We start from the raw sequence: 24,461 nt of genomic DNA on the forward strand, positions 1-24,461 counted from the left end.
TCCACACCGTAGCTACTAACTTGCACCCTTTGCACCCTCTTCCCTACACAAACCAGTGACCTAATGAATAACTACGCCTGAAATTAGGGACGCGGGTGGCGCTGTGGTCTAAACCACTTAGCCTAGGTCTTGCCAATCAGAAGGTCAGCAGTTTGAATTCCCGCAACGGGGTGAGCTCCCTTTGCTCAGTCCCAGCTCCTGCCAACCTAGCAGTTAGAAAGCACGTCAGAGTGCAAGTGGATAAATAGGTACTGCTCCGGTGGGAAGGTAAATGGAGTTTCCATGCACTGCTCTGGTTTCGCCAGAAACAGCTTAGTCATGCTGGCCACATGACCTGGAAAAACTGTCCGCGGACAAACGTCAGCTCCCTCGGCCAGTAAAGCGAGATGAGCGCCACAACCACAGTCATTCGCGACTGGACTTAACTGTCAGGGGTCCTTTACCTTTACCCCTGAAATTATATCAAGCTGATTCATACATATACTTACTGGGTTTAGAGCTTGAAGTGTATCAAAAAGAAGAAAAATTGAAGCTCTCCTCACTGGTCCTTTATCCCAGAATACGTAAACAATAGTTAAGATTGCTTTTTCACAGACAGGTTAGCAGAAATCTTCTAAATAACTCAAGGGAGTTAGAACAAACCCTATATCCATATACAGAGAGATTGTTGATCCAGGATAAACAGGAATCAATAATGCTTGCAGCAGCTAGTATTATTTCGGATCATGGAACACAAACACACACACACACACACACACACACACACACGGTCTTGTGTTTGCCTTCTTGGGAGATAGTTCACACCATTTTTTCAGTTTACACCATTTTGGAGTGTTTCTTTTTGTTTTACAACAGTTGACTGGTGCTTTTTTCAGAGTTTCAGTTCCTCGCTCCTGTTCTTTGAACCACAGTTTAAATAAAATATGCACAGAAAATTTTCCTACACTTACCGTATCCCATATCTGAAGTTTTATCTGTTTCCCATCAATGGTTATCATTCGAGCACCAAATTCTACACCTGAATAATAAAATAAAATGTTGTAACAGAGCTCCAACACAGCAATGAAATGCTATCCAGTATCCTAAATGAAATCAGGATTTACTTCAACCTTTTTCATAGCAGGAAGCAACATTGTTCTTCATGCTTTCAGTTGGCTTTCCCCCCTATGCCACATACTGAAGAGTTAACAGACTTTTATACAGTTTTGTATTGTGTCATAGTTTTATACACTCATTTCTAGATTAACAGATGCAAAAAAAGGTCTTTCAACAGAGGTAGAAAAAAATAAGAACACTAGCATAGCCAGTGTGGTGCAATAGTTAGAATTTTGGACTAGAACCTGAGGGACCAGGGTTCAAATCCCCACTCAGCCATGAAGATTACTGGGTGACCTCAGGTCAGTTACAGTCTCACAGCCTAACCTGACTTACAAGGATTCTGTGAAGCTATAAGGGGGAGGGGCAGAGAACCATGTATGCCACCTTGAGTTCTCCAGAGAAAAGGTGGGATATAAACTGCAATAACAATAAAGGAAGAAAATGCTTTTAAAAATTATGACACTGCAATGTGGTTTGAAAATATTCAGAGGCAGTCACAGCAGCTGCAGAATGTGAGAAAGTTTCAAATCTCACTGAGTCAGACTCAAATTAAACTACTTAAATCCCTTCAAAGAAACCATCATTTAGGCTTAGAAGAGGGTTACAACTTAGATTTAACAAAATCTTAAAATGATATTTCATATTCAGATAAGAATATTTTAGAAATCGACAATTATGATAACACTGTTAAGCTGAAACCATTCTGTATGGAGAACACTCTTTACAAATTCAGCCACAGTAACTTTTAACAGTGGATAGTTGGATGTAATTTTGTCGAATAGGAACCTAATTTATTTATTATCAGACTAAGCACCACTGACCCATGCCACTATAACCTTGCAAATATATGACTATTAGTTGAAAGTCTAGACCAGGGGTAGTCAACCTTTTTATACCTACCATCCACTAATGCATCTTTCCTGATGGTAAAATTTCCTTACCACCCACCAGAGCTCGATGGAAGGAGGATTCAGCTTGTGCCATAGAAACCCCTACCGCCCACCTGGAATCCTGGAACACCCACTAGAGGGTGGAAGGGACCAGGTTGACAACCCCTGCTCTCGACATTCCATTTCAGAACTTGATGCATGCAGTTGCCATGACCTTTACTCATTTACCTGCATAAAAGAACTTACCTATAGTAAGGTCGTGCACTGGCTGAAACCTTTTGTCTGTGAACTGCAACAATAAACATGATTTTCCAACACCTGGAAGGAAAAAAAATCAATTTCAAGAATTTCCAAATATAAAGTGCTATAAAGAGTGAGAATATTTCAAAATTTCAGACTTCTTTACACACCTTTACAAATTACTGATAAAACTACTCCTTGGTGTTAGCATAACAGTTCAGAGCCCACCAAAAGAAACACAAAGGATAACAGTGAGGTCCCTTGGAACTTGTCATGTTCCTCCGTAGCAACCAAATTACTAAATCCCACTCCTCCTCAAAATCATATTCATTACATACATGTACTATTCAGTAACTTAAGACTCTCACTTAGTAGCTAGTTTCAGATAGCCTCTATAGTTACTCTGCTGCTCTTTTAAAATATACATACTTTGTTAATGTGACTATGCAATTACAATATATATATGTAATGTGTATAAACATTTTAAACCTCTTAGAAAACCCAACTCTATTTTCAAAAAACACTTTTCTATTCTGTTAAATCAAGCACTGTATACTTGAAAAGGAAATAACCATTATTTAAAAGTACTTCAATATTGCTTAAATGTTACATTTGTTTTTTATTGTTTTTGCTCCACTTCCCTCTATCCCGAGTCCTATTTTTTTTATTGCACGACTATACTTCAACTCAGGCACACGGGTGGTGCTGTGGGTTAAACCACAGAGCCTAAGGCTTGCCAATCAGAAGGTCGGCGGTTCAAATCCCCATGACGGGGTGAGCTCTCCCATTGCTTGGTCCCTGCTCCTGCCAACCTCGCAGTTCAAAAGCACATCAAAGTGCAAGTAGATAAATGGGTACCACTCTGGTGGGAAGGTAAACGGTGTTTCTGTGTGCTGCTCTGGTTTGCCAGAAGCGGCTTAGTCATGCTGGCCACATGACCTGGAAGCTGTACGCCAGCTCCCTTGGCCAATAAAGCGAGAGGGGCACCGCAACCCCAGAGTCGTCTGCGACTGGACCTAATGGTCAGGGGTCCCTTTACCTTTATACTTCAACTCTCCAATTTTCCTTCAATGTTTCCTTAGCATTATATTCAGCTTAACAATCGCCACTGGCCCCCAAATATTGTTAACTGTTATACTGTACATATGAACTTTGACTTGCTTATTCCTATAATTTGAATGATATTATTATTCCATTATATATTCTTTACTATTAGCCTACATGTTGTGTTTGTATTGTTGTGATTGGTTCTTATTGCAACACAGGGGTTTGTTTTTGGTTCCCCAAATATTTCTGACAGATTCTTTCTTTCCTGGTTTTGGACTATCCTTCTACACTTGTGCATACATAACCCTGGTTACTATTAAAATGCACAACATTTGGATACACTCACTCTTTGGTGTTCTTGAATCATTGATGTAATTCAACAAACATAATAGTGGACTATTTGCAAATCCTAATGACAAATTATGTCATTTTATAACCAATATCATTTCCATCATATGTATGAAATCATTCTGCTTTTCCAAGGGATCCAAAGCCATTGCACCACGCTTTTCCTGCAATTTTCTCTAAAATTCATGGCTGACATGAATTTGGTTCCTACTCCAAATAGGCATTTCCATACTTTCTCCTAAATTTCTGTTTGCAATTCTCTTTCCCATTTCATCATATGATTAAGTTTTGTCTCTGAATGTTTATGCATTAACTAACTTGACATAAAGCTAAAAACCATTTATCTGTGCCATTCCCTGTTAACCTTTCAAATTGTTTTACAGTTCTCGCTTCCTGTTTTTGTCTCAGTCCACTTAGAATACTTTTTATTTGTATGTATTTAAAGGTGGTGCTATCATTTGTTCCCTCATCTGTTCCCAAGTTCTTATTTTCTCTAATTTTTTAGTTATATAGGTGACCTTAAAATTTGGCATGAAAAAAGCGTAAGTGGACCACTCATCTTCTATTATGTGTAATATCAGTGAAGTACAAGGTGCACTCTGTCATCTTTCACTGCACCACCCGTGTCAAAATACCTGCTTCATATTACTATTCTAAATAAGAGATTGCAAATCCTCTCTTCTTACAGGCTTTTCTTCCTTATATTTTATTTATTCTCAATTTCTTTCTAGCCAGAAAAACTTAAGAAACAATTTCTTGCCACTCTTGATAGTTTTAAATGTAAGTAAAACAGGTATTTTACATCAGAATATGATGCAAGGTAGGACACTTGTTTTCACAAGACTTTTGTGGTTTTACCTCTTGCAACATTTTATTATTATATACATGGCCTTCATCCAAAGATCTCAGGGTGGTTCACAAGATAAATAGCACATAGCTCAGGTGTTGCTGAGAGAACTTCAAACCAGGACTGTGATTCAAATAGCCCTCAGTAGAAGTGAAAGAACTGCTTTCTCAGTCCAAGACAGATAAACGTAAGCAATGACAAATCTAAGAAACTATGATATGTAGGAATCATGAATGCCCAAGCTCTAGCGTAGAAACTATGCTAGCAATGGACCAAACAGCTATAACTTTTTGTCAGGAACAGACAGTTTGTGCATAACAACCAAATTTCCAGCTAAAAATGTATTTAATTCCTGCAAGGACCTACCACATGCCACTTTCACAAGGAAACTTTTGGGCTTCATATATTTGTACATGAAAGGGCTGGTTTGCATACGCATGTGAATCATCTGTCAACAACAACATAAAATGGCAACTTGCATGAGTTACACCTCAAAGATAAAAAAAACCCCCAGAGGTAGAATTTTCCTATCAAGAATTCAGACATTCTCTGTTTTAAGATCAAGTGGTATGAAGCCGATATGCATGCACAGCCCAATCCTATGTTATACAGTAATAGATAATAAATATGGTTTTATACATAAGCCTTCAATAAGAATTCCATGACCTGCATATAACCAGCTTCTTTACACAATTCATGTTACCTGCTTCAATGGATCTCCTGCAATGTAGGCTAGTAAATACTCCAAGTTATTAAAGGAGGGGGAGAGTTGACTTTGGTGCAGTTTGGAATTGTACTTGAGGCATGGTTAAATCTGGAATTTTCCAGCTTGATGGAAGAGGAGGGTACCAGAGACATGACAGACCCTCTTAAAATTCCTCTAAGGAGCACTGCTGTGAGAAAATTGACTTGAGCAGCAGTCAATCTATTCCCGGAACTGAGGCAGGGTGTGACTTCTCAAAGGGAGATGCATGTGGTAATTATCACAGCTCTTTGCTCTTGGAAGACTGGTAGGATATCTCCACTGAAAGGATGATTATGTTGATCTTCTGAATCTGAGTAAAATTGTAGGCTAGTTAAGGATTGAATAACAATTCGTTTACACACAATCTCTGAAGTCATTTCTATATCCTATTCTGCAGCTCCACTTTGCACCCATTTTGACATTCACCCCCCATGTCCATGGTAACTTCCTGCATGTTCTGCCTCCCACACGTTGCAAATACTAACCACCCTTTTCCCCTTTTGTTCAGTTACGAAGTTATCACACTCTCCTATTATTCAGACTCTTTCATGCCCCTGCTTTCATCTTCAACCCTATTCCCATGCCTCCTACTCCCTCCTTTGTTGTAACTCCCCTTGCACTCCCATTTTCGCCTTCACTCCTTTTTCTTACACCCTTCTTACTTTTCTCAACTCTTCCTTGCATACAGATCACCACCCCCATTTCCATGCCTAGTCCTCTCTACTCTGGAGCCCCCTCTGCAAATATACGCCATAGCATGGGTAGGGTAGGCAAACTAAGGACCAGGGGCCGGATCCGGCCCAATCGCCTTCTAAATCCGGCCCGGGAATCAGAGTGTTTTTACATGAGTAGAATGTGTCCTTTTATTTAAAATGCATCTCTGGGTTATTTGTGGGGCATAGGAATTCGTTCATATTTTTTCCCCAAAATATAGTCCAGCCCACCACAAGGTCTGAGCAGTGGAGCGGCCCCCTGCTGAAAAAGTTTACTGACCCCTGCTCCATACTAATATATGTTGCTGTATCTTTAAGATAAATAGCAAGGTTGTCAGTTAGCTTATCCAGCTAGAGAATGTTAAGTTCAGTCGATGGCTGTTGTACATATCGGGATGTTTGTTTGTTAATAAAATACCTGATCTAAATTACTACAGTGAATCTAGAATTTCATGCTGAAGACAATACATGGTACTAGGAGTAAAATATACTATAGGAAGGTACTATGGAATATTTGAATGCTCTACATTCTTTCTCTCTTCCATGAAGCAGCTGAGGAATGGAAGAAGTTTAAAACAACAAAGCCCCCCCTTTCAGTATTTCTCCTGTCTTGCAGTACTCAAGGAGAGGCAGATGTCTGAGTAAAGTGAGGGTGGACAGACACTGAGAGGAAAACCGTGGTTTTAAACAACAGTAGAGGTTTGAGTAGATAAAAGATGGAGGGACTGACATCCATTTTTCTTTAGGTGTGAAGAAATTTGGCAAATAAATTGGCTTGGCGTTTCAACATTTGCCTGGCAACTACTGGCAGCAAAATACACACACACACACACACGCATGTAAGTAAGCAGGCTGCTAGGGGAGAGGCAGAATACATCACTTCTGTGCATTCAACAAAGAAACCCTCCACACCAAGCACTGAAATGTACTTGGTGCTCTAGCCTTTACCTGCTAGCCACCAGTCAGCTTGTAAAAATTTTCTGCAGACTAATAATTCTTGTGGATACAATTTAGAATTGTGAAATTGAAAAAATTATTAAACTGTAGTAACAACAACAACAATTTATTATAACAACAACAGTCTACCAATACACACATAAAATGTAAAACTACTTTTTGGTGTGGGAAAACCTATTTTGACCAGTGGCTGAGTTTCATGCTCCGGCACCGGGGGGGGGGGGGCGGAGAGCAGGCAGGGGCGGGGCTGGTGCACGTCCTGGGGGAGTGATGCGCTGGGGAGTGGCACTCCCTGAGGGAGTGGGGGGGGCAGCCGCTATGGCACCCCACCGGGATCGCGCTGCTGGAGGCAGCGCGCTCCCCCTGCACTCCTCTTCTTCTGCCACTGCTTTTGAGTACTTTTTTATTTTACCTTGATGTAATTTCAAAAAGGAATACAAGGGAATAAACAGAAAAGCCACAATCACAATTGCTTAAGAGCATTTCATTGTTGACCAATACATTGATTATGACTAAGCACCTACTTAAAAACAAAACAAAATAAAATTGCAGGACTTTGCAGCACAGTATCCGTATCTCCTCAACACTCACCTATCTGAACTGGTGCCATATTTTGTTTTTACTGCAAAGGCTCAAGAACAAGCAAATGTGGACAAATTATGCCTGACCATTATAGAGCACTTCTGCAATCTTGCATAAATGTCCAAAAAATCTCTATTCAAAGGCAGCTTTCAGTCTACTTTCACTCAAAGCATCTACAGCTTCTGTCAAATACAAACAGCTAAGTTTACTTCACTCCTTCCCCTAGGGTTCAGACTGACAAGATAAAGGTAAATGCAAGGAGATAAGAACTCCTTCCAAAAAGCAACACAAAGAACAGGGGTAGCTAACTTTTGTTGATGGACTATTATTTCCATAAGTCCTGACCATTGGTCATGCTGGCTGGAACTGATGGGAGTTTGGAGTCCAACAACATATGGAGGGCAACAGGTTGTCCACTATTATCATAGAGTAAAGAAAGTAATGAAAAGTTAAAATACTGTGAATCTTGAAAAATGCAGGAAATTTGTTAAGAAGAAATTTAATCAGCATTGAATCAAATATGGCTAAAAGTTTTTTGCTTTAAATGGCAAAGCAATGCAAATCAACACTGGCCTGCAAATTAAAAGATGTGAGCCACTACCTGGACCTGGGGTGATTTTAGTTGCTAGTTGCTAGTTACTAGAAAACTCCAATGTAGGAGAATCCACAACCCCTCTCGGGAGTTTGTTACACTGTGGAATAGCTTTTACTATCAGGCAGTTCTTCCTGATGCTCAGTCAGAATCTCCTTTCTTGTAACTTGAATCCATTGATACAGATCCTACCCTCCGGAGCAGAACAAACTTGCTTCATCTTCCATGTGACAGCCCTTAAGATATTTGAGGAGGCTATCATATCTCCTTTCAGTCTCTTTCCCAGGCTAAAACATACCCAACTCCGGCAACCGTTTCTCATAAAGCTTGGTTTCCAGACCCTTGATCATCTTGGGCATCCTCCTCTGCACACATTCCAGCTTGTCAATATCCTTCTTAAATTGTGATACCCAGAACTCGACACAGTATTCCAGGTGTGGTCTGATGAAGGCATAATAGAGGGGTACTATTACTTCCCTTGACCTGGACACTAATTTTGCAGCTTTTTTTGCTGCTGCATCACACTGTTGTCTCATGTTAAGCTTGTGGTCCACTATAACCCCCAAATCCTTTTCATATGCACTGCTAATAAGCCAGGTGTCCCTCATCTTATATTTGTGCATCTGGTTCTTCCTGCCTAAGCACAGAACCTTATATTTGTGTCTAGTTAAATTCATTTTGCTAGTTTGGGCCCAGTTCTCCAATCTGTTAAGGTCATTTTGAATCTCAGTTCTTTCTTCTGATGCATTAGCTACCCCTCCAAGTTTAGTGTCATCTGCAAATTTGATGAGCATCCCCTCAATTCCTTCATCCAAGTTGTTTATAAAGACATTGAACAACAGTGGGCACAGGACAGCGTGCTGCAGCACCCTTAGTGAGCACACTTTGGGTTCAGTCAATCAGCTATAAATCCACCTAACAGATACCTCATCCAGCCCGCATTTTACCAGGTTTTCTGCAAGAATATCATGGGGGACTTTGTCAATAACCTTGCTGAAATCAAGACACACCATACCCACAGCATTTCCCTTATCCACCAAGCTTGTAACTCTATATATAAAAAAAAGAAATGAAATTTGCCTGGCATGACTTATTTTTGAGAAGGCCATACTGGGACTTAATAATCACAGCATCCTTTTTTAAGTGCTCACAGATTGACTGTTTAATTATCTTTTCTAGGACCTTTCCTGGTATCAATGTCAGCTCACCTAGGTCTTCTTTTCTCCCCTTTTTGAATATGGGGACAACATTTGCCCATTTCCAGTCTGCAGAGACCTCACCTGTTCTCCAATAATTCTCAGATTATAGAAAGAGGCTCTGAAAATACATTGACTACAGCACTCAACATGCCTAGCTAAAATAATTTTTAATTTACTTGTAGAATCTCCTGGATTCTGCTTGCAATGCTGAAATCAAATACTGAATATATGAAGAGATTACATAGCTCAATCCTACACATGCTTACCTGGAAGTAAGCTAGACTGAATTTAATGCAGACTTGTAAACAAGCCACATGTTTCCTAGCCTGCCAATCAACACAACTGCCTGAAAATGAGAGGGCACATTTCAAATTTATAAAAGTTTCCCTGCCTGGTCACCAAATGACTATTTCATCTTACCATAGGCAACCAAACAAAGACTGTGTAGAAATGTGGCTTAATAGAACCTCTTTCCTAGTAACCATACATACAAGATCTATGCTTTAAGTAATGAAAGTTGGCCAATCTTGGTTTGCTGTTTCTTTTAAAATGAAATATCACAAGACCTAAAGAATCAATAGAAGTGCAAATGCAGTCTGATCGAGTAAGTTCCAATGTGAACAGAAGTGTGCCTAGGAGTGCAACATTATATTACTTTGCTGACTGAGTACTTCCAGACTGCATAAAACAGCAATAAGAAATTGAATCAGTGGTACCTACTTCAAATGAACTTTTATAGAATCAGACTGTAAATATGTTTGTGCCACAGTCTTTTTAAAAAATTTAAAAATGCATTTTAAAAGAGGAAAAAGTGATTGAAATATAAACTATTATGTATTCTAGAGCTGAGGAATCTTGAGTAAATAGGCTAAAATCTCAATGAGTATAGACAGAATAAGTAAATGAAATACAGATACCTTTATATTTTAGGGTTTCCCCCCTAAAGATAAGAGGAAGGGGAAAGGGAATAAGCATTCAAGAGAAAGGTACTAACTTTATAAACAGCTAATACAGTGGTACCTCGGGTTAAGAACTTAATTCACTCCGGAGGTCCGTTCTTAACCTGAAACTGTTCTTAACCTGAAGCACGACTTTAGCTAATGGGGCCTCCTGCTGCCACCGCGCTGCTGCGTGATTTCTGTTCTCATCCCGAAGCAAAGTTCTTAACCCGAGGTACTATTTCTGGGTTAGCGGAGTCTGTAACCTGAAGCATCTGTAACCTGAAGCATCTGTAATCCAAAGTACCACTGTAAAGGAATATGTTTGTCCAATCATATACTTGTCAAGAAACTTTCAGCCTCACTCCTCACATTATATGGTGGCTAACATGTACTTTCAGCTACGTATACTCATGGCAGAAGCTTCAGCCAGTTCTAGTTCCTTATGTACCTGTTTGATACATGCAAGGCGAAAATGTTGATATACTTCTTTGTGAATGTTTTGCACATATGTGTATTATATAACGTATTGAATTGATCCTTCACAGAAAGGATTTCTAGCCTTTGGATAAGTTTGACAGAAATCTCTCTCAAACCCATTCACACTTTTCCCAACTCAACTATTTTCATAAATAAGTAGCTAAAATGAAAAATAAACACTAAAAATCTAAAAAGGTAGTTTTCATATAGTGGCCGATAGGCATGAAAGTGTATTAGATTATTCAACACCAAGAACCCCAAGTATTTATTCTAACATGGCAGTTGCATAGCACTTTCTAGTATTCAAACTACATCACATGCATTGTCTAGTTGTGATCCTTCAATTGTAAAGGAAATCAGTATCATTATATCCTGTGCTGCTGATGGGGGGAATGAAACAAAGAGTAGCTTGTCTAAGGCCACCTACTGAATTTATGCAGAGATGATATGCATACAAGATCCTTTCTGATTGGTAGCTCAGTCTCTTAGATCACTATACTGCATCTATCATGCTAAATTCCATCATGTTCAAGTCAGAGAAAAGGGCCTCTCCATAAGGCTCAGCTGCACCACCACCAACTTTTGGCTCCTCCTCTCCTTGAACTCTTCCTTCCAGCTGGCCATTACAAGAATTCTGTCACTTAAGACCCCCATTTGATCCTTTCTTCCGGTTCCCCCCCCCTTTCTGCCCTGTCTTACCGGAGGGGTAGAGTAGGTTTATTACTGTCACTTTATAAGCTTTTTCGGTTAAGGAGTGGCAGCAAATACTTTAAACCAACGTCCAGGAACAGAGCCACGACCAATCAACGGTGGAAACCACTTTTATCTGGTAGACTTTCTTGGAACGTAAAACATATCCAGAGGTGGGGAGGGTGCTTTAGTTACAGGTCAGTGTATCTTTGGGCAGAGAGGGATTAAATGGTGTGATCCTTTAGGGCCTTGCTCCGAAGGCGTGTCTGACAGGCCTGGAGTGAGAAGTCTTGGCGGAAGGCCCAGTGCGTCTCGAGGCCTTGTCAACCCCCCCCCCGGGGGTTGTTATCACCACTCCCCTATTGCCTCACCGAAGCGTCCGGCGTGGCCAACGGGGCTCTTCGGACGCGTCCGAAATGAGGTCAACGACAAGCACCCCGCCCGCTGTCCCGAGGCCCCGGCTGCACCCATTTCAGGGCCTCCGCCGCCGCCCCGCTCCCTTCCCGGGAACTCTCTGGGTGGAGAGGCCTTGAAACCAGACGGCAGCGAGGGGGCTCTGGAGGCGCTGGCAGCCGAGCCGTAGGCCTCGCCAGGCCGCGGGCGGGGCCCTGGGCCGAGCACCTCCCCCTGCCGAGCCCAGTCACCACCACGTCGGCGCAGCCAACACTGCGGAAATGGGGCAGCCGAGAGGCGTTGCGCAGGAAGCGCCGAGGCCGCCAGCAGCGCAGGCCCCTTTTAAACCTTCCCCGGCGGGCCGCCCTTACCTGTGTCCCCGATTATGATGTACTTGAAGAGATACGCGTAGGCCATGTCCTTCCAGTCGCCGCCGCCGCCGCCTTCCTGCGCCTCCTGCTAGGGTTGCTCGCTGCTTGGTGACGCGGCGCGCACTCCCCCGCCCCTCCCTGTCAGGGCTCGCGCAACGGAAGGTTCGAAACCGTTGGCAGCGGGCCCCCCTCCTCCAGCTCCTTCCAACCGCCCTCGGGCTTCTGACAGCTTCCCTCAGCGAGCCTCCCACGCCGGCCTTCCGCGTGCGCCTGGCCGCCTCACCTCCCCTTCTTTCCCCGGCCGGGCCTTTGGAGGTGCCTTCAGAGCGTCCCGAGGAGCGCTCGGTTCCAGGCGGCTCGCGGAACGGGCGGAGGGCCGGTGGGAAGGCAGGCGGGGGTGGGGGAGAGAGCGAGGGAAGCAGGAACAATAACAGGCGCGAGGCTCCCGAACGCTCCGGCAACGTCACGCAGCGCTCTCTCCGCCGACCCGGAAGTGCTGAAGCAGCCGGTGCCTCGGCCTCGGCGTGCGGGCGAAGGGGAGGATCCCTGGGAGTGATGCGAGGGACGGGGCGGCCTGGCGCCTTCGGCCTTGGGGTGGGGCCCGAGGCTCCTGGGCCGCCGCCCTGTCCGCTGCAGGCCGAGGAAGAGCCCTCGCTGCCTCTTGGAGGGAAGGGTCGCTGCGAAGCGCTTCGTCGCCCCGGCTCTGGCTGGAGGATCTCAGCGGCCTCATCCTGGCACAGCAACATTTGCACTTTTAACTAGGGCGAGTTGGCTTTTTTTGGAGGGGGGGGGGGAAGCGAAGGAAGTAAAATAAAAGGCACCATACGGGCTTGCGGATCGCCACATCATTTCTGGCAGTTTTTCAGATTTCCCTCAAACGGAATGTCGAATGTGTCGCTGTATACAAAACGAAAGCCATGGCAGCGGCTGGACTACTCTTTCTTTCTACTCAGTGCAGAAAGATGTTGTGCATTTATCAGCCTACATTATTGGGAAGCTGAGATGGAAATGGTACAAGAGCAATGGGCCGGAATGTCCCAGTGCCTTCTTTTTACGCAAGTCTGCTCTATATCACAAATAACCAAAATGTCTCCAGAAGTTGCCACTGGTTACATGGCCGCAGACAGGGGGCAAGTTCCCCCCTAAATTAAGTAAATCAACAAAAATACTTAACTGAGGTTCTGCCCCACTCCACCCTATAAATTCTGGTTACACCCATGAGTTGTTAGAATTACAGTTGTATGCTGCTGTCGCTTTAAAAATGGCTTGAAACGTTTGCAGACAAAAACATTTTTCTTCTTCCAGGCCTTTGGCTAAATAAATCTATGGCCTTTTAAACTTGTTTAAACAACTGGGGGTGTTTTGTTTTTTTGTTACATATTTTTGTGGTTTTACATAGTAAACTGTCGTGTGATCCTCAGATGAAAAGTGGTATATAAATTAAATATAATATATATTAAAAATGACACAAAAATAATATCTAGCACCAAACCTGACTTGCTGACTGTTGCCAATGAGTGTTTTCTTTTGCCCTGTGCATTTTTATTGTAATTTTTACTGTTGAACTCTGGTTGTGTCATACATACCAATCTCCTTTGGCGTTCCTATGTATGCACACACCCCATGGATAAAGAACAGAAAGATTGTGAGTGGGAAGCTCCAGCATCAATAGGATTAAGCTGTTAATCATTCTTAAGAAGACTTCAACACTTGCCCAGTTTATACATTAACTTCATAGTGTGGTTGTCATGCCACATCTTTGGGGCCTACAGATGCCATCATGTGAGAAACTTGGGTCAGCAGCTTTTCATATACCTTTAATCTCAAAAATGCAGTAAAGGGGTTATAGATTTTTTTTTTTACAGAGCTAGCTAGTCCTCCCCACTCCCCCACCCCACAACAAACATTTTTTAAAAATACTCTCAGAACAAAAAGCAAGGGAAATAGCGTTAGTGGCATTGGTACAATACATAATCTGTCCATGACATAATAGCGTTTTCACTGAGCACAGACACCAGCTAAGGGCTCAGCAGAGCAGTTGTGAAAGTATTTAGACTTCTATTATTTATTACACTTGTATATTTTGTTATCTTAGCAATATAAAATATAATTCATAATAAAAGCCAAAACCAATATAAAATAAACCAAAGCAGTATAAAGCCCTCTCCTTACCACCACCAAATGAAAACATCCCAGCACAAAACCCAGTTGCTAAAATGATTGAAAACCCAGCAAGAGATAGTTTGGTATGAAAAACGGAAACACCAGATAGGTTGTGTCTGAGAGAGCACTAAAGTCTCTACATTGTGCCAAGAAGACTATAGCATGGTTGCCAGACAAGCCTCTCTATAGGACATTCTGTAATCAGGGCACCACCACCGAAAAAGCCCACTTAATATTTCTCTTTATTATTAATGTACCTGTTTCTTGAAGAGAAATGGAACCAAATGGAACTCTGGGAAAAGAAGAGCCTCCAAGTGTCCCTGTTTTCAAGGGACACTCCTGGGTTCACAGAAGCTGTCACGGTTTCTGATTTGATCCCAGAATGCCCTGGTTTTCCTTAGGACGTCCCTATTTTCATCAGAGAAATGTTGGAGAATATGACCCCCAAGTCAAGGAGATACAACCATTAGAAGACATCTGAAGGCAGTTTTTAATGTTTAAATTTTTTTATGTTTTTATGTATGTTGGAAGCTGCCCAGAGTGGCTGGGGCAAACCAGTCAGATAGGCGGGTTTACGTAATAAAATCGTTGTTATTAAATAGTACATCTCTGTTTTCATTGGAGAAATTTTGGAGGGTATGTAGAGCTATTATGTTACAGTCATATTTATTTAATTTATATCCCACCCTTCCCAAAGAGCTCAGGACCACAAAACAGATATACAATTAAAAACGTAAACAAAGCAAAAGCATTCTAAAGCAGATTAAAACATTCTAAAAACTATTACAATTAAAAACTCGGGGACATTATTTCAGTCAAACCACAATGCTTGCACATCTTTTTTCTCTCTATCATGCTTCCAAGCTGACCACATGTACATGTCTGAGCTCTGCAGATCACTCACCATTTTTGAACATATTTTTGTACTTTTGTAACTTAAATAGTACTTAAATAGTACTCAGGTCCCAGGCCTCAGAGAGGTTAGGCTGGCCTCAACTAGAGCCAGGGCCTTCTCGGCTGCGGCTCCAAACTGGTGGAATGCTCTGTCACAAGAGACTAGGGCCCTGCGGGACCTGACATCTTTCCGCAGGGCCTGCAAGACAGAGTTGTTCCGCCAGGCTTTTGGTCAGGGCGCAGCCTGACTCCCTCCTCTGGCAACCTGCACAGAATTTTGTTTAATCGGTTGCCATCAATTTGATTTTAACTAATTTTTATAATGAAATATTTTTAGAATGTGTTATTATTTGATTGTTTATTTGATTGTTGTTAGCCGCCCTGAGCCCGGCTTTGGCTGGGGAGGGCGGGATATAAATAAAAATTATTATTATTATTATTATTATTATTATTATTATTATTATAAACCTGTCTTCATTATGCCTTCATACCTACATATTATGTAGGTAAATACTACTTTTCTTTCTTCACACAACTCTGTGTGTGATTGTTGTTTTAAGGTAGAGAAAAGGAGTAATATCCAGTGTGCCTGAAAGCATTATTGCTTCTAGAAGGTTAAATCAACCTTATCTTTGCTTCCAAGCTACGAAAGACGGTACTCTTCTGATCTCACTAACGTAGACAAGGAAAAGTACTAGCTAAATATATTCTCTCCTGGTGTCTAAATCCATTCCTACAAAAACAATGAAAGGCAGTTCCAGTTCCAGGCAAAGGTCTAGCTACCAGGACATGGCTGCCTTGTTCAGCAGCTACCCAGGCCTTCCTCTTAGAGCCATCTCAGGAGATTTGGAAAGCGAACATGAAAGAAAAGATCTTTCTGTTGTAATGCAGCAATTCAGCAACACCCTTCCAATTGAAATACTCTTTGTCCAGCTTTCTTTTGTGTCTCATGCTAGAAGCTGGAGATGTTTTTATTTTGACACATGTTTAATCAGCAAGACTCAATTCTGTTGCTGTGTAACATTTTTTACTTCTGCTGCTGTTAGATTTTTGTTTTGGGTGTAAGTGTTGGTATGTACCGGTATATGCTATTTGCTATTATTTGTACAACCTTGGCAGAGTTAAGGTGCGAAGGTCCATGGTTTTCATGTAGACACAATTCAAGCCAAGTGGCTTCTGCTATGAAAGTGAGATTACAAAGTCCCCCTTATGTGAGGACTCGTGTCACTTCAGAAGGACACATATGAATTTGACACACTGATGCAGTCATTTGGGCAACCGTAGCTGAGATATACGTACAAAGCATTTTCATAGAGATAATATAGTGCTTTCCTAAATGCCATCTGCAATTTTCTCTTTGTTATAACTTCATGTATAGGGTAAGTGTACTGCCTTAAATAGTAGGAACTGAATTGGGCTTTGTACACATTTTGTTAAAATTCTTAAGATTGCCTAAATTATAGAAAAAGTGACAGTTACAAGTGACATCTGCAAGTGCTTGCACTGTTGTTGAAAAGAGCATAATGTGTTTGTCTATCGTTTATGAGACTAATGCAACTAACGACAGAAAGGGCCTTTTGACAAATGCTGTGCTACAATTGGAGATCTGTTTGTCAAAGAGACGGCTCTTTATTATTCAACTGGGTAACCAAAGTGTTTGGTCATCTGCCGAGTGAACCTCTGCAGTAGCTCTGCACAGTAGCTATTAACTCATAATCAAATCATAGCAGAAATAAACACATGGACTAGTCTTCAGCACTGTGAAAGTCACTGTATAAGTTGAACGAAATACTGAAATAATCTGGTCATTCCTTGGGCTATAAAAAAAAAGAGAACGAGAGAACAATGCTTTCATTTACAACGTAACAACTGTAATGACATTTTGGAACTGCAGTGGGGGGGGGAGCAATTTTCTAGTGCTTCGATAAAACTGCTAGAAATATGCACAGTTGCCTGTATGTCACACAATTCCCTACACTTCATTTCACTGCTTAATTCTAAAAGGGAGAGGTACCAGGGCTCCACCTTGCTTGAAAGTGACTACCTCTGACTTGGAAATCGCTGTCTTAAAATACAGGTGTTTTCAAGCAGGGTGTGATTAGTCTATGGTGGAAAACAACTCTGCGTGTGAGTTAAGGAGCCTCTTTATTACTGCTTTAGAAGCTGGTGGCTGCCAATTTTGATGGACGCATATTCTTCCTCCCCCCCTCCCCCAGTCTTTTGCCCTTCACCTACCTCTGCTTTGGACTGACATCAGGTAACTCAGAAGAAACCCACAACTTGGTGCAGCATGAGCTGTATTCCTGTCAACCACCTCCACAGGTATACCTAGTCTCCCTTCTGCCCTTGGCAAGGAGCTGTATCTGCACCCTCTGTCCATTGTGCCCTCGGCAAGCAGCTCCATCAAGACTCCCAGAGGAGCCTGTGTGCCTCGCCTGGCCACCCAGAGCAGTGGAAGAGTGGTCTGGGGAGTGCACAGATTGGTGGATGGGTTCTGTTATAAGAAGAAGGGGAAAAAAACTCCTTTTCCCTTATGGGGTACCGACAGCCCATATAGTGTCCTTTTGTAGGTTCTCTATCAGCAGGAGAAAATAACAGAGGGCAACCAGAGAATATTGAGAAGCAAAGCAGCTGGTAACCCTGATCTTTATTAACTGTTGCAACAGGGTGCTCACAAACCACATGCTGGAGGCAGGAGGGATCCCAAACAATGGTGCACAAACCCTTATATAGACACATTTGAAATTGTCCACCCTGGAGCCCAAGGCCACCATCCCTCCATACATTATACATCAGGGGTCAGCAACCTTTTTCAGCCATGGGCTGATCCACTGTCCCTCAGTGCATGTGGTGCGCCAGACTATTTTTTTTTGGGGGGGGGGGGAATAAACGAATGCCCCACAAATAACCCAGAGATGCATTTTAAATAAAAGGACCCATTCTACTCATGTAAAAACATGCTGATTCCCAGACTGTCCGCGGGCCGGATTGAGAAGGCAATTGGGCCACATCCAGCCCCCGGGCCTTAGGTTGCCTACCCGTTATACATACATCACAGAAGGCGTATCTACAACAGAAATCTGAGTATGTTGTTTTTCTCCTGTCTACCAGGATACCTGATAATGGATCATTGATTGCATTACCTGGGCCATTTGGCCACTCTTTTCTGATGATAACTACTTAATTCCTGAATCCAGGTCACAGGCTCACCCTATTCATACACAGACACACCCTTAAGACAGGATTTGTGAACAAAGAGACAATGGGGAGGTTTTTCTCATTTCCTCCCTGCTTGCAGAGAAACGTTTGAAGTCAGTTTGGGAGAGACGAAATGGTTTCAGGACTTTTTCCTGTTTTGTTTTCAGACATGTGGGGGATATATATATATATATATATATATACACTTAAAATTATTATAACAGTTCCTAACCACTCCAAGCCAGAATTGAGAGGCACCTATGAGATTAATCCCACTCAATGGACCAGAATGTGGTCTAAACCCCCCTTTAAATCCATATCAACGAAAAGAAAAGAACTCACTCTGAAACTCACCTACAGGTGGTAGCTAACACCAAGAAAACTAGCGCTAATACGCCCAGGAACCTCACCAAAATGCTGGAGAGGGTGCACCTCCATAGGCACATACCTCCACATGTGGTGGGAGTGCTCCAAAATCCAACTATTCTGGATGACAGCCATACGAGAAATACAGTGGTGCCTCGCAAGATGAAAATAATTCGTTCCGCGAGTCTTTTCGTCTTGCGATGTTTCTCGTCTTGCGAAGCACGGCCCGTCGCAACTGCGCCTCTTCAAGCAGCTTTAAGAAAAAAAGCGCAAGACGTTTTCATCTTGCAAAGCAAGCTCATAGGGAAATTCGTCTAGCGAAGCAACGCCAAACCGAAAAACCCTTTCGTCTAGTGAGTTTTTCGTCTTGCGAGGCATTCGTCTTGCGGGGCACCACTGTACGTAAAATAACTAAGCAAGTATTAGACATCACCCCAGAATTGGCCCTACTAAACATCTTCCAAGACAACAATGCCCATTTACACCACAAAGAACTCATAACCCACCTACTTTCAGCAGCCAGAAACACCATAACCAGACACTGGAGAGATCTGTCAGGAGTAAGCACGGACCAATGGTACCAAATAGTATGGGAAACAGCCCTACTAGAAAAATTAACCAATAAACTGAAACTGACACGGGGACAAACAGAAGAAGACGCCTTTACCCCAGTATGGCTCCCCTTTATCACATACACAGCCCAACAAGACAATGACAATAATCCACCAACAGCATACAAATCAATATGGCTAACCTGATCCAAAACACCCACCCACCCTACTCACACACGAAAACAAAGATCACCACAGCCAATCACAAACAACCACACCCTAGGCCAACCCCAACCTCTCTCACTACCAAAGAAACACAAATGAACAGCACGAGCAATGCTGACACCAAACCCTACATATATTAAGCAAAATAGAAACATCGCCACCCGACCCCCCCATCTTCCCCCTCCCCCCCAATGTCTCAACAAATGAAACTGATTTGTAAAAATGTTACATGGAAAAATACGAGAGACATTACACATACTTCTGTAAAACAAGAAAATCTTTAATAAAAAAATAATTATAATAAAGAGTTGAGAGCACAGTTTTTGTGCCACCCCCCCTCCCACTGGCCTATGCCCTTGGCGGGGGCCAACTTGGTCAAACCCTAGGTACTCTCCTGACCACCTCATATATAAGCTACACATATTATTCACACCTTTTAAAAAGATGCTTAACCTGGCCTCTTCTGTGTTGGAGAAAAAGCAACCTGATCAGGGCCCTGTGTTCATTTTCTGCTGAAAACCACCCCCTGGCTGCTATTTGCCCCAAAAGGCACTGTTTCCTGCAATCAGCAAAAAGCAGCAGAAGGGGTTGTTTCTGTGGAGTGAAAGGCACTACTCATTTGTCATCTCATACCAGGTTCCTTTGATCCATTGTGTTCCTTTAATGACTCATACCCCATCTCATGAGGATATTAGCCTGGCTTAATTAGCCTTTAACACATGCTAATTTCAAGTTTCTAGCTTAATTTGCTTTTAATGCTTGCTGATTACAGGATTTAGAAGTGTCTAACACACAGCTTAATACACCCAGGTCTGACTTAGTACACATGTGTCTGGACATAGCTGTCAACGTTTCCCTTTTTTAAAGGGAAATTCCCTTATTCCAAATAGGATTCCTTGCAAGAAAAGGGAAAAGTAATAAATAATAATAATAATAATAATAATAATAATAATAATAATAAATTTATACCCCGCCACTCTGGGCGGCTCCCAATCAGTGTTAAAAACAGTACAGTGTTACATATTAAAAACTTCCCTGAACAGGGCTGCCTTAAGATGTCTTCTGAATGTCAGGTAATTATTTATCTCTTTGACATCTGATGGGAGGGCGTTCCACAGGGCGGGCGCCACTACCGAGAAGGCCCTCTGTCTGGTTTCCTGTAGCCTCACTTCTCGCAATGAGGGAACCGCCAGAAGGCCCTCAGCGCTGGATCTCAGTGTCCGGGCTGAACGATGGGGGTGGAGACGCTCCTTCAGGTATACAGGACCGAGGCCGTTTAGGGCCTTAAAGGTCAGCACCAACACTTTGAATCGTGCTCGGAAACATACTGGGAACCAATGCAGATCTCTCAGAACCAGTGTTATGTGGTCCCGGCGGCCACTCCCAGTCACCAGTCTAGCTGCCGCATTCTGGATTAATTGCAGCTTCCGGGTCACCTTCAAAGGTAGCCCCACGTACAGCACGTTGCAGTAGTCCAAGCGTGAGATAACTAGAGCATGCACCACTCTGGCGAGACAGTTCGCGGGCAGGTAGGGTCTTAGCCTGCGTACCAGGTGGAGCTGGTAGACAGCTGCCCTGGACACAGAGTTAACCTGCGCCTCCATGGACAGCTGTGAGTCCAAAATGACTCCCAGGCTGCGCACCTGGTCCTTCAGGGGCACAGTTACCCCATTCAAGACCAGGGAATCCCCCACACCAACCCGCTCCCTGTCCCCCAAAAACAGTACTTCTGTCTTGTCAGAATTCAACCTCAATTTGTTAGCCGCCATCCATCCTCCAACCGCCTCCAGGCACTCACACAGGACCTTCACCGCCTTCACTGGTTCTGATTTAAAGGAGAGGTAGAGCTGGGTGTCATCTGCATACTGATGAACACCCAGTCCAAACCCCCTGATGATCTCTCCCAGCGGCTTCATATAGATATTAAAAAGCATGGGGGAGAGGACAGAACCCTGAGGCACCCCACAAGTGAGAGCCCAGGGGTCTGAACACTCATCCCCCACCACCACTTTCTGGACACGGCCCAGGAGGAAGGAGCGGAACCACTGTATGACAGTGCCCCCAGCTCCCAGCCCCTCTAGACGGTCCAGAAGGATGTTATGGTCGATGGTGTCAAAGGCCGCTGAGAGATCCAGCAGAACTAGGAAACAGCTCTCACCTTTGTCCCTAGCCCACCGGAGATAATCAACCAGCGCGACCAAGGCAGTTTCAGTCCCATGGTGAGGCCTGAATCCCGATTGGAAGGGATCCAAATGGTCCGTTTCCTCCAGGCGTGCTTGGAGTTGTTCAGCAACCACCCGCTGAATCACCTTGCCCAAGAATGGCAGATTTGAGACTGGGCGATAGTTGGCCAAATTGGCCGGGTCTAAAGATGTTTTTTTAAGAAGCGGTTTAATGACCACCTCTTTCAGCGGGTCAACAGCTATGTGTCTGGAACCCAGACTTAACACCTAGCCTTAACTCCTACTAGATCCAGAAATCTAACAAACTTGTAACAATATCCCTACTATCAAATTTCTTGGACTGTCACCATGCTTTCAGCGTTTAGGCAGCAATCCTAAACAAACCATGGAGAAAGTATGCATAGTATTATGCTATCAGGATGTCTGAGTAATGAAAAGGATGGATTCCCCCCTCTCCATGTTATCATGTAGGAAAACATGCAAAAGATATTCAAAATGATACACATTCATTATTTATCATCTTTAGAAAAACTGAATTTTGAAGTACAACTCCATCCCAAGGGAAGTTTATTTCTTTCCACAACTTTAATTATATAATTAAGCACTGCTTCCTCTCTTCCTGTAGCTGCAAAGAGCAATCTGCAGAAAATTGCTTTCAGCTGTATAATATGGGAACAAACCTAGTAGCAGTATTTGCTCTTACTATAGCTGTTCAAAGAGCTCTTTCATAATAAGAAAATAATAATGACAAAAACAACCTGACACATGAAACAAATGTTACTTCAGGTTCAGATGATTTCAAGCAAAAATAAAAAATTGATATACTCTGGGTATACTCTGACTGCCTTTGTTGTTGTTTCCACATGGTTCTTGTATGAAAAGTTGCTTATTGTTTTTGTGTAAGTGTTGGATAGGAAAAAGTTCCATAACTTATTAATTCTAGTCAACATTGTATTTACACTCTTGGACTAGAAGGCTGTTAATTCACCATCGTTCAGAAACGTCACTAATTGCAAGTGTGATTTGATACGTTATGAGCCTAGGATACATGCAGATAATGACTGTAAAATCAGTAAAGCTAGTTTTTTCTTATTTCTATTTATTTATGAATTGCTTCTTATGAAGCATCTCAAAGTGATTTCACAACATAATTTTTAAAAATGCATTTATAAAAGCAGTGGCTTGCATCTAATGCAGCCCTAGACAAGTGTCCTGTCGGCACAAGGTTGTTCACTTTCCACTTGTGCCTCCCCTAAATCTGTTCTAGGGGTTCCCTTGACCCTCTGGAGCAGATTTGAAGAGGGTGCGGGAGGAGCAGGGTGGGGACAGCAGGAAGCCTTGCGCTGACGGGAGCTTACTTAGCGCTGCACTGGATACAAGCCAGTTAAAACAAACATAGGAAAACAATTACATATACTGTTGAAACAATTTCAAGTCCAGTGCTGACACCAACTGGGATAAAAAGTTACCCACATGCTCATCATCCCTGACCACTGGTCCTGTTAGGGATGATGGGAGTTGTAGTCCCAAAACAGCTGGAGGGCCAAGTTTGGCCATGCCTGGCCTAGATATTTGATCCAGCATGTCATCATGTCAGCACCTTACTTAAAAACAGGATGATACTGCCTCCCTTTTCTGTTATCTACAACTCTTCTGTTTTCTGTGCCTGCCTTTCCTTTAATTCTTTCTTTGGACTGGTTTGTTTGTTTTTGGCTGCCCTTGTTTCCTTTCCCCTATAACTGGAATTCTTCCTCTTGCGACACTCTATCACAGGCCTTTTCCTTTAAAGTGCATGTTAAAAACCTAACTTTTTTTTTGTTCTCCTTCCTAAATATGTTGGTTTTATTTTTGTAAATTGGAAAAAGAGTTGTCATTGATTGAAGTGCCATTTTCTACAAATTACCCCTTTTAACTTTTAAACTTTTAATATTTTAATGATTTTGTTTAAAAAGTGCAAACGTAACAAAAACCAGGATCGACCAGGGACGCCCCACAATCGACCAGTGGGTTGCAATCGACCTGTTGAGCATCCCTGCCATATAGTATAAAAAAACCCCCAGTCATTTGAGCTCTACTTACCGTATTTTTCACTCTATAAGACGCACCAGACCACAAGATGCACCTAGTTTTTGGAGGAGGAAAACAAGAAAAAATATATTCTGAATCTCAGAAGCCAGAACAGCAAGAGGGATCACTGCACAGTGAAAGCAGCAATCCCTCTTGCTGTTCTGGCTTCTGGGATAGCTGCACAGCCTGCATTCGCTCCATAAGATGCACACACATTTCCCCTTACTTTTTAGGAGGGAAGAAGTGAGTCTTATAGAGCAAAAAATACGGTCTTTTATCTTTGTGCATATTCTTACCTCCTCCTCCTGTCCTTTGTCTGAAGAACTTGCTGGATCTGATCCAAAGCCCCTCTAATCCAGCATGCTGTTCTCACAGTGGCCAACCAGATGTTTTAGAGATGCCTAGAAGGAGAACATGAACACAATGGCACTGTCCCACTTGTGATCCCCAGCAACTACTATTTGGAAACATACTGCCTCTGATTTTGGAGGTAGCATATAGTCATCATGGCTAGAAGCTTTTGATATACCATATGCCATGAGTTTGTCTCCCCTTTTGAAACCATCTGAATTGGTGGACATTGCCACATCTTGTGGTAGCAAATCTCATAGTTTAACTATGCACAGTGCTTGAAAGCATCCCTTTTGTCTGTCCTGAATCTTCTACCATTCCATTTCATGGATG

At 42.6% G+C, this 24,461-nt stretch overlaps 1 protein-coding gene across 1 annotated transcript in view; it reads right to left on the bottom strand.

Annotated features, from left to right (window-relative positions):
• Positions 1–14,269, bottom strand: part of RAB2A (RAB2A, member RAS oncogene family) — a 35,074-nt gene extending 20,805 nt beyond the window's left edge. Inside the window, exons 1-3 of the mRNA XM_083518078.1 lie at positions 12,131–14,269; positions 2,235–2,306; positions 951–1,018 (exon numbers count right to left, since the gene is read on the bottom strand). Of these exons, the coding sequence (XP_083374204.1) occupies positions 951–1,018; positions 2,235–2,306; positions 12,131–12,176 (186 nt within the window). The 5' untranslated portion in view covers positions 12,177–14,269. The remainder of the gene's footprint in view (positions 1–950; positions 1,019–2,234; positions 2,307–12,130) is intronic.
• Positions 14,270–24,461: the final 10,192 nt, after the last annotated feature.

The sequence above is a fragment of the Podarcis liolepis genome (assembly GCF_965112155.1).
Source record: "Podarcis liolepis genome assembly, chromosome: 8".
Taxonomy (NCBI): Eukaryota; Metazoa; Chordata; class Lepidosauria; order Squamata; family Lacertidae; genus Podarcis; species Podarcis liolepis.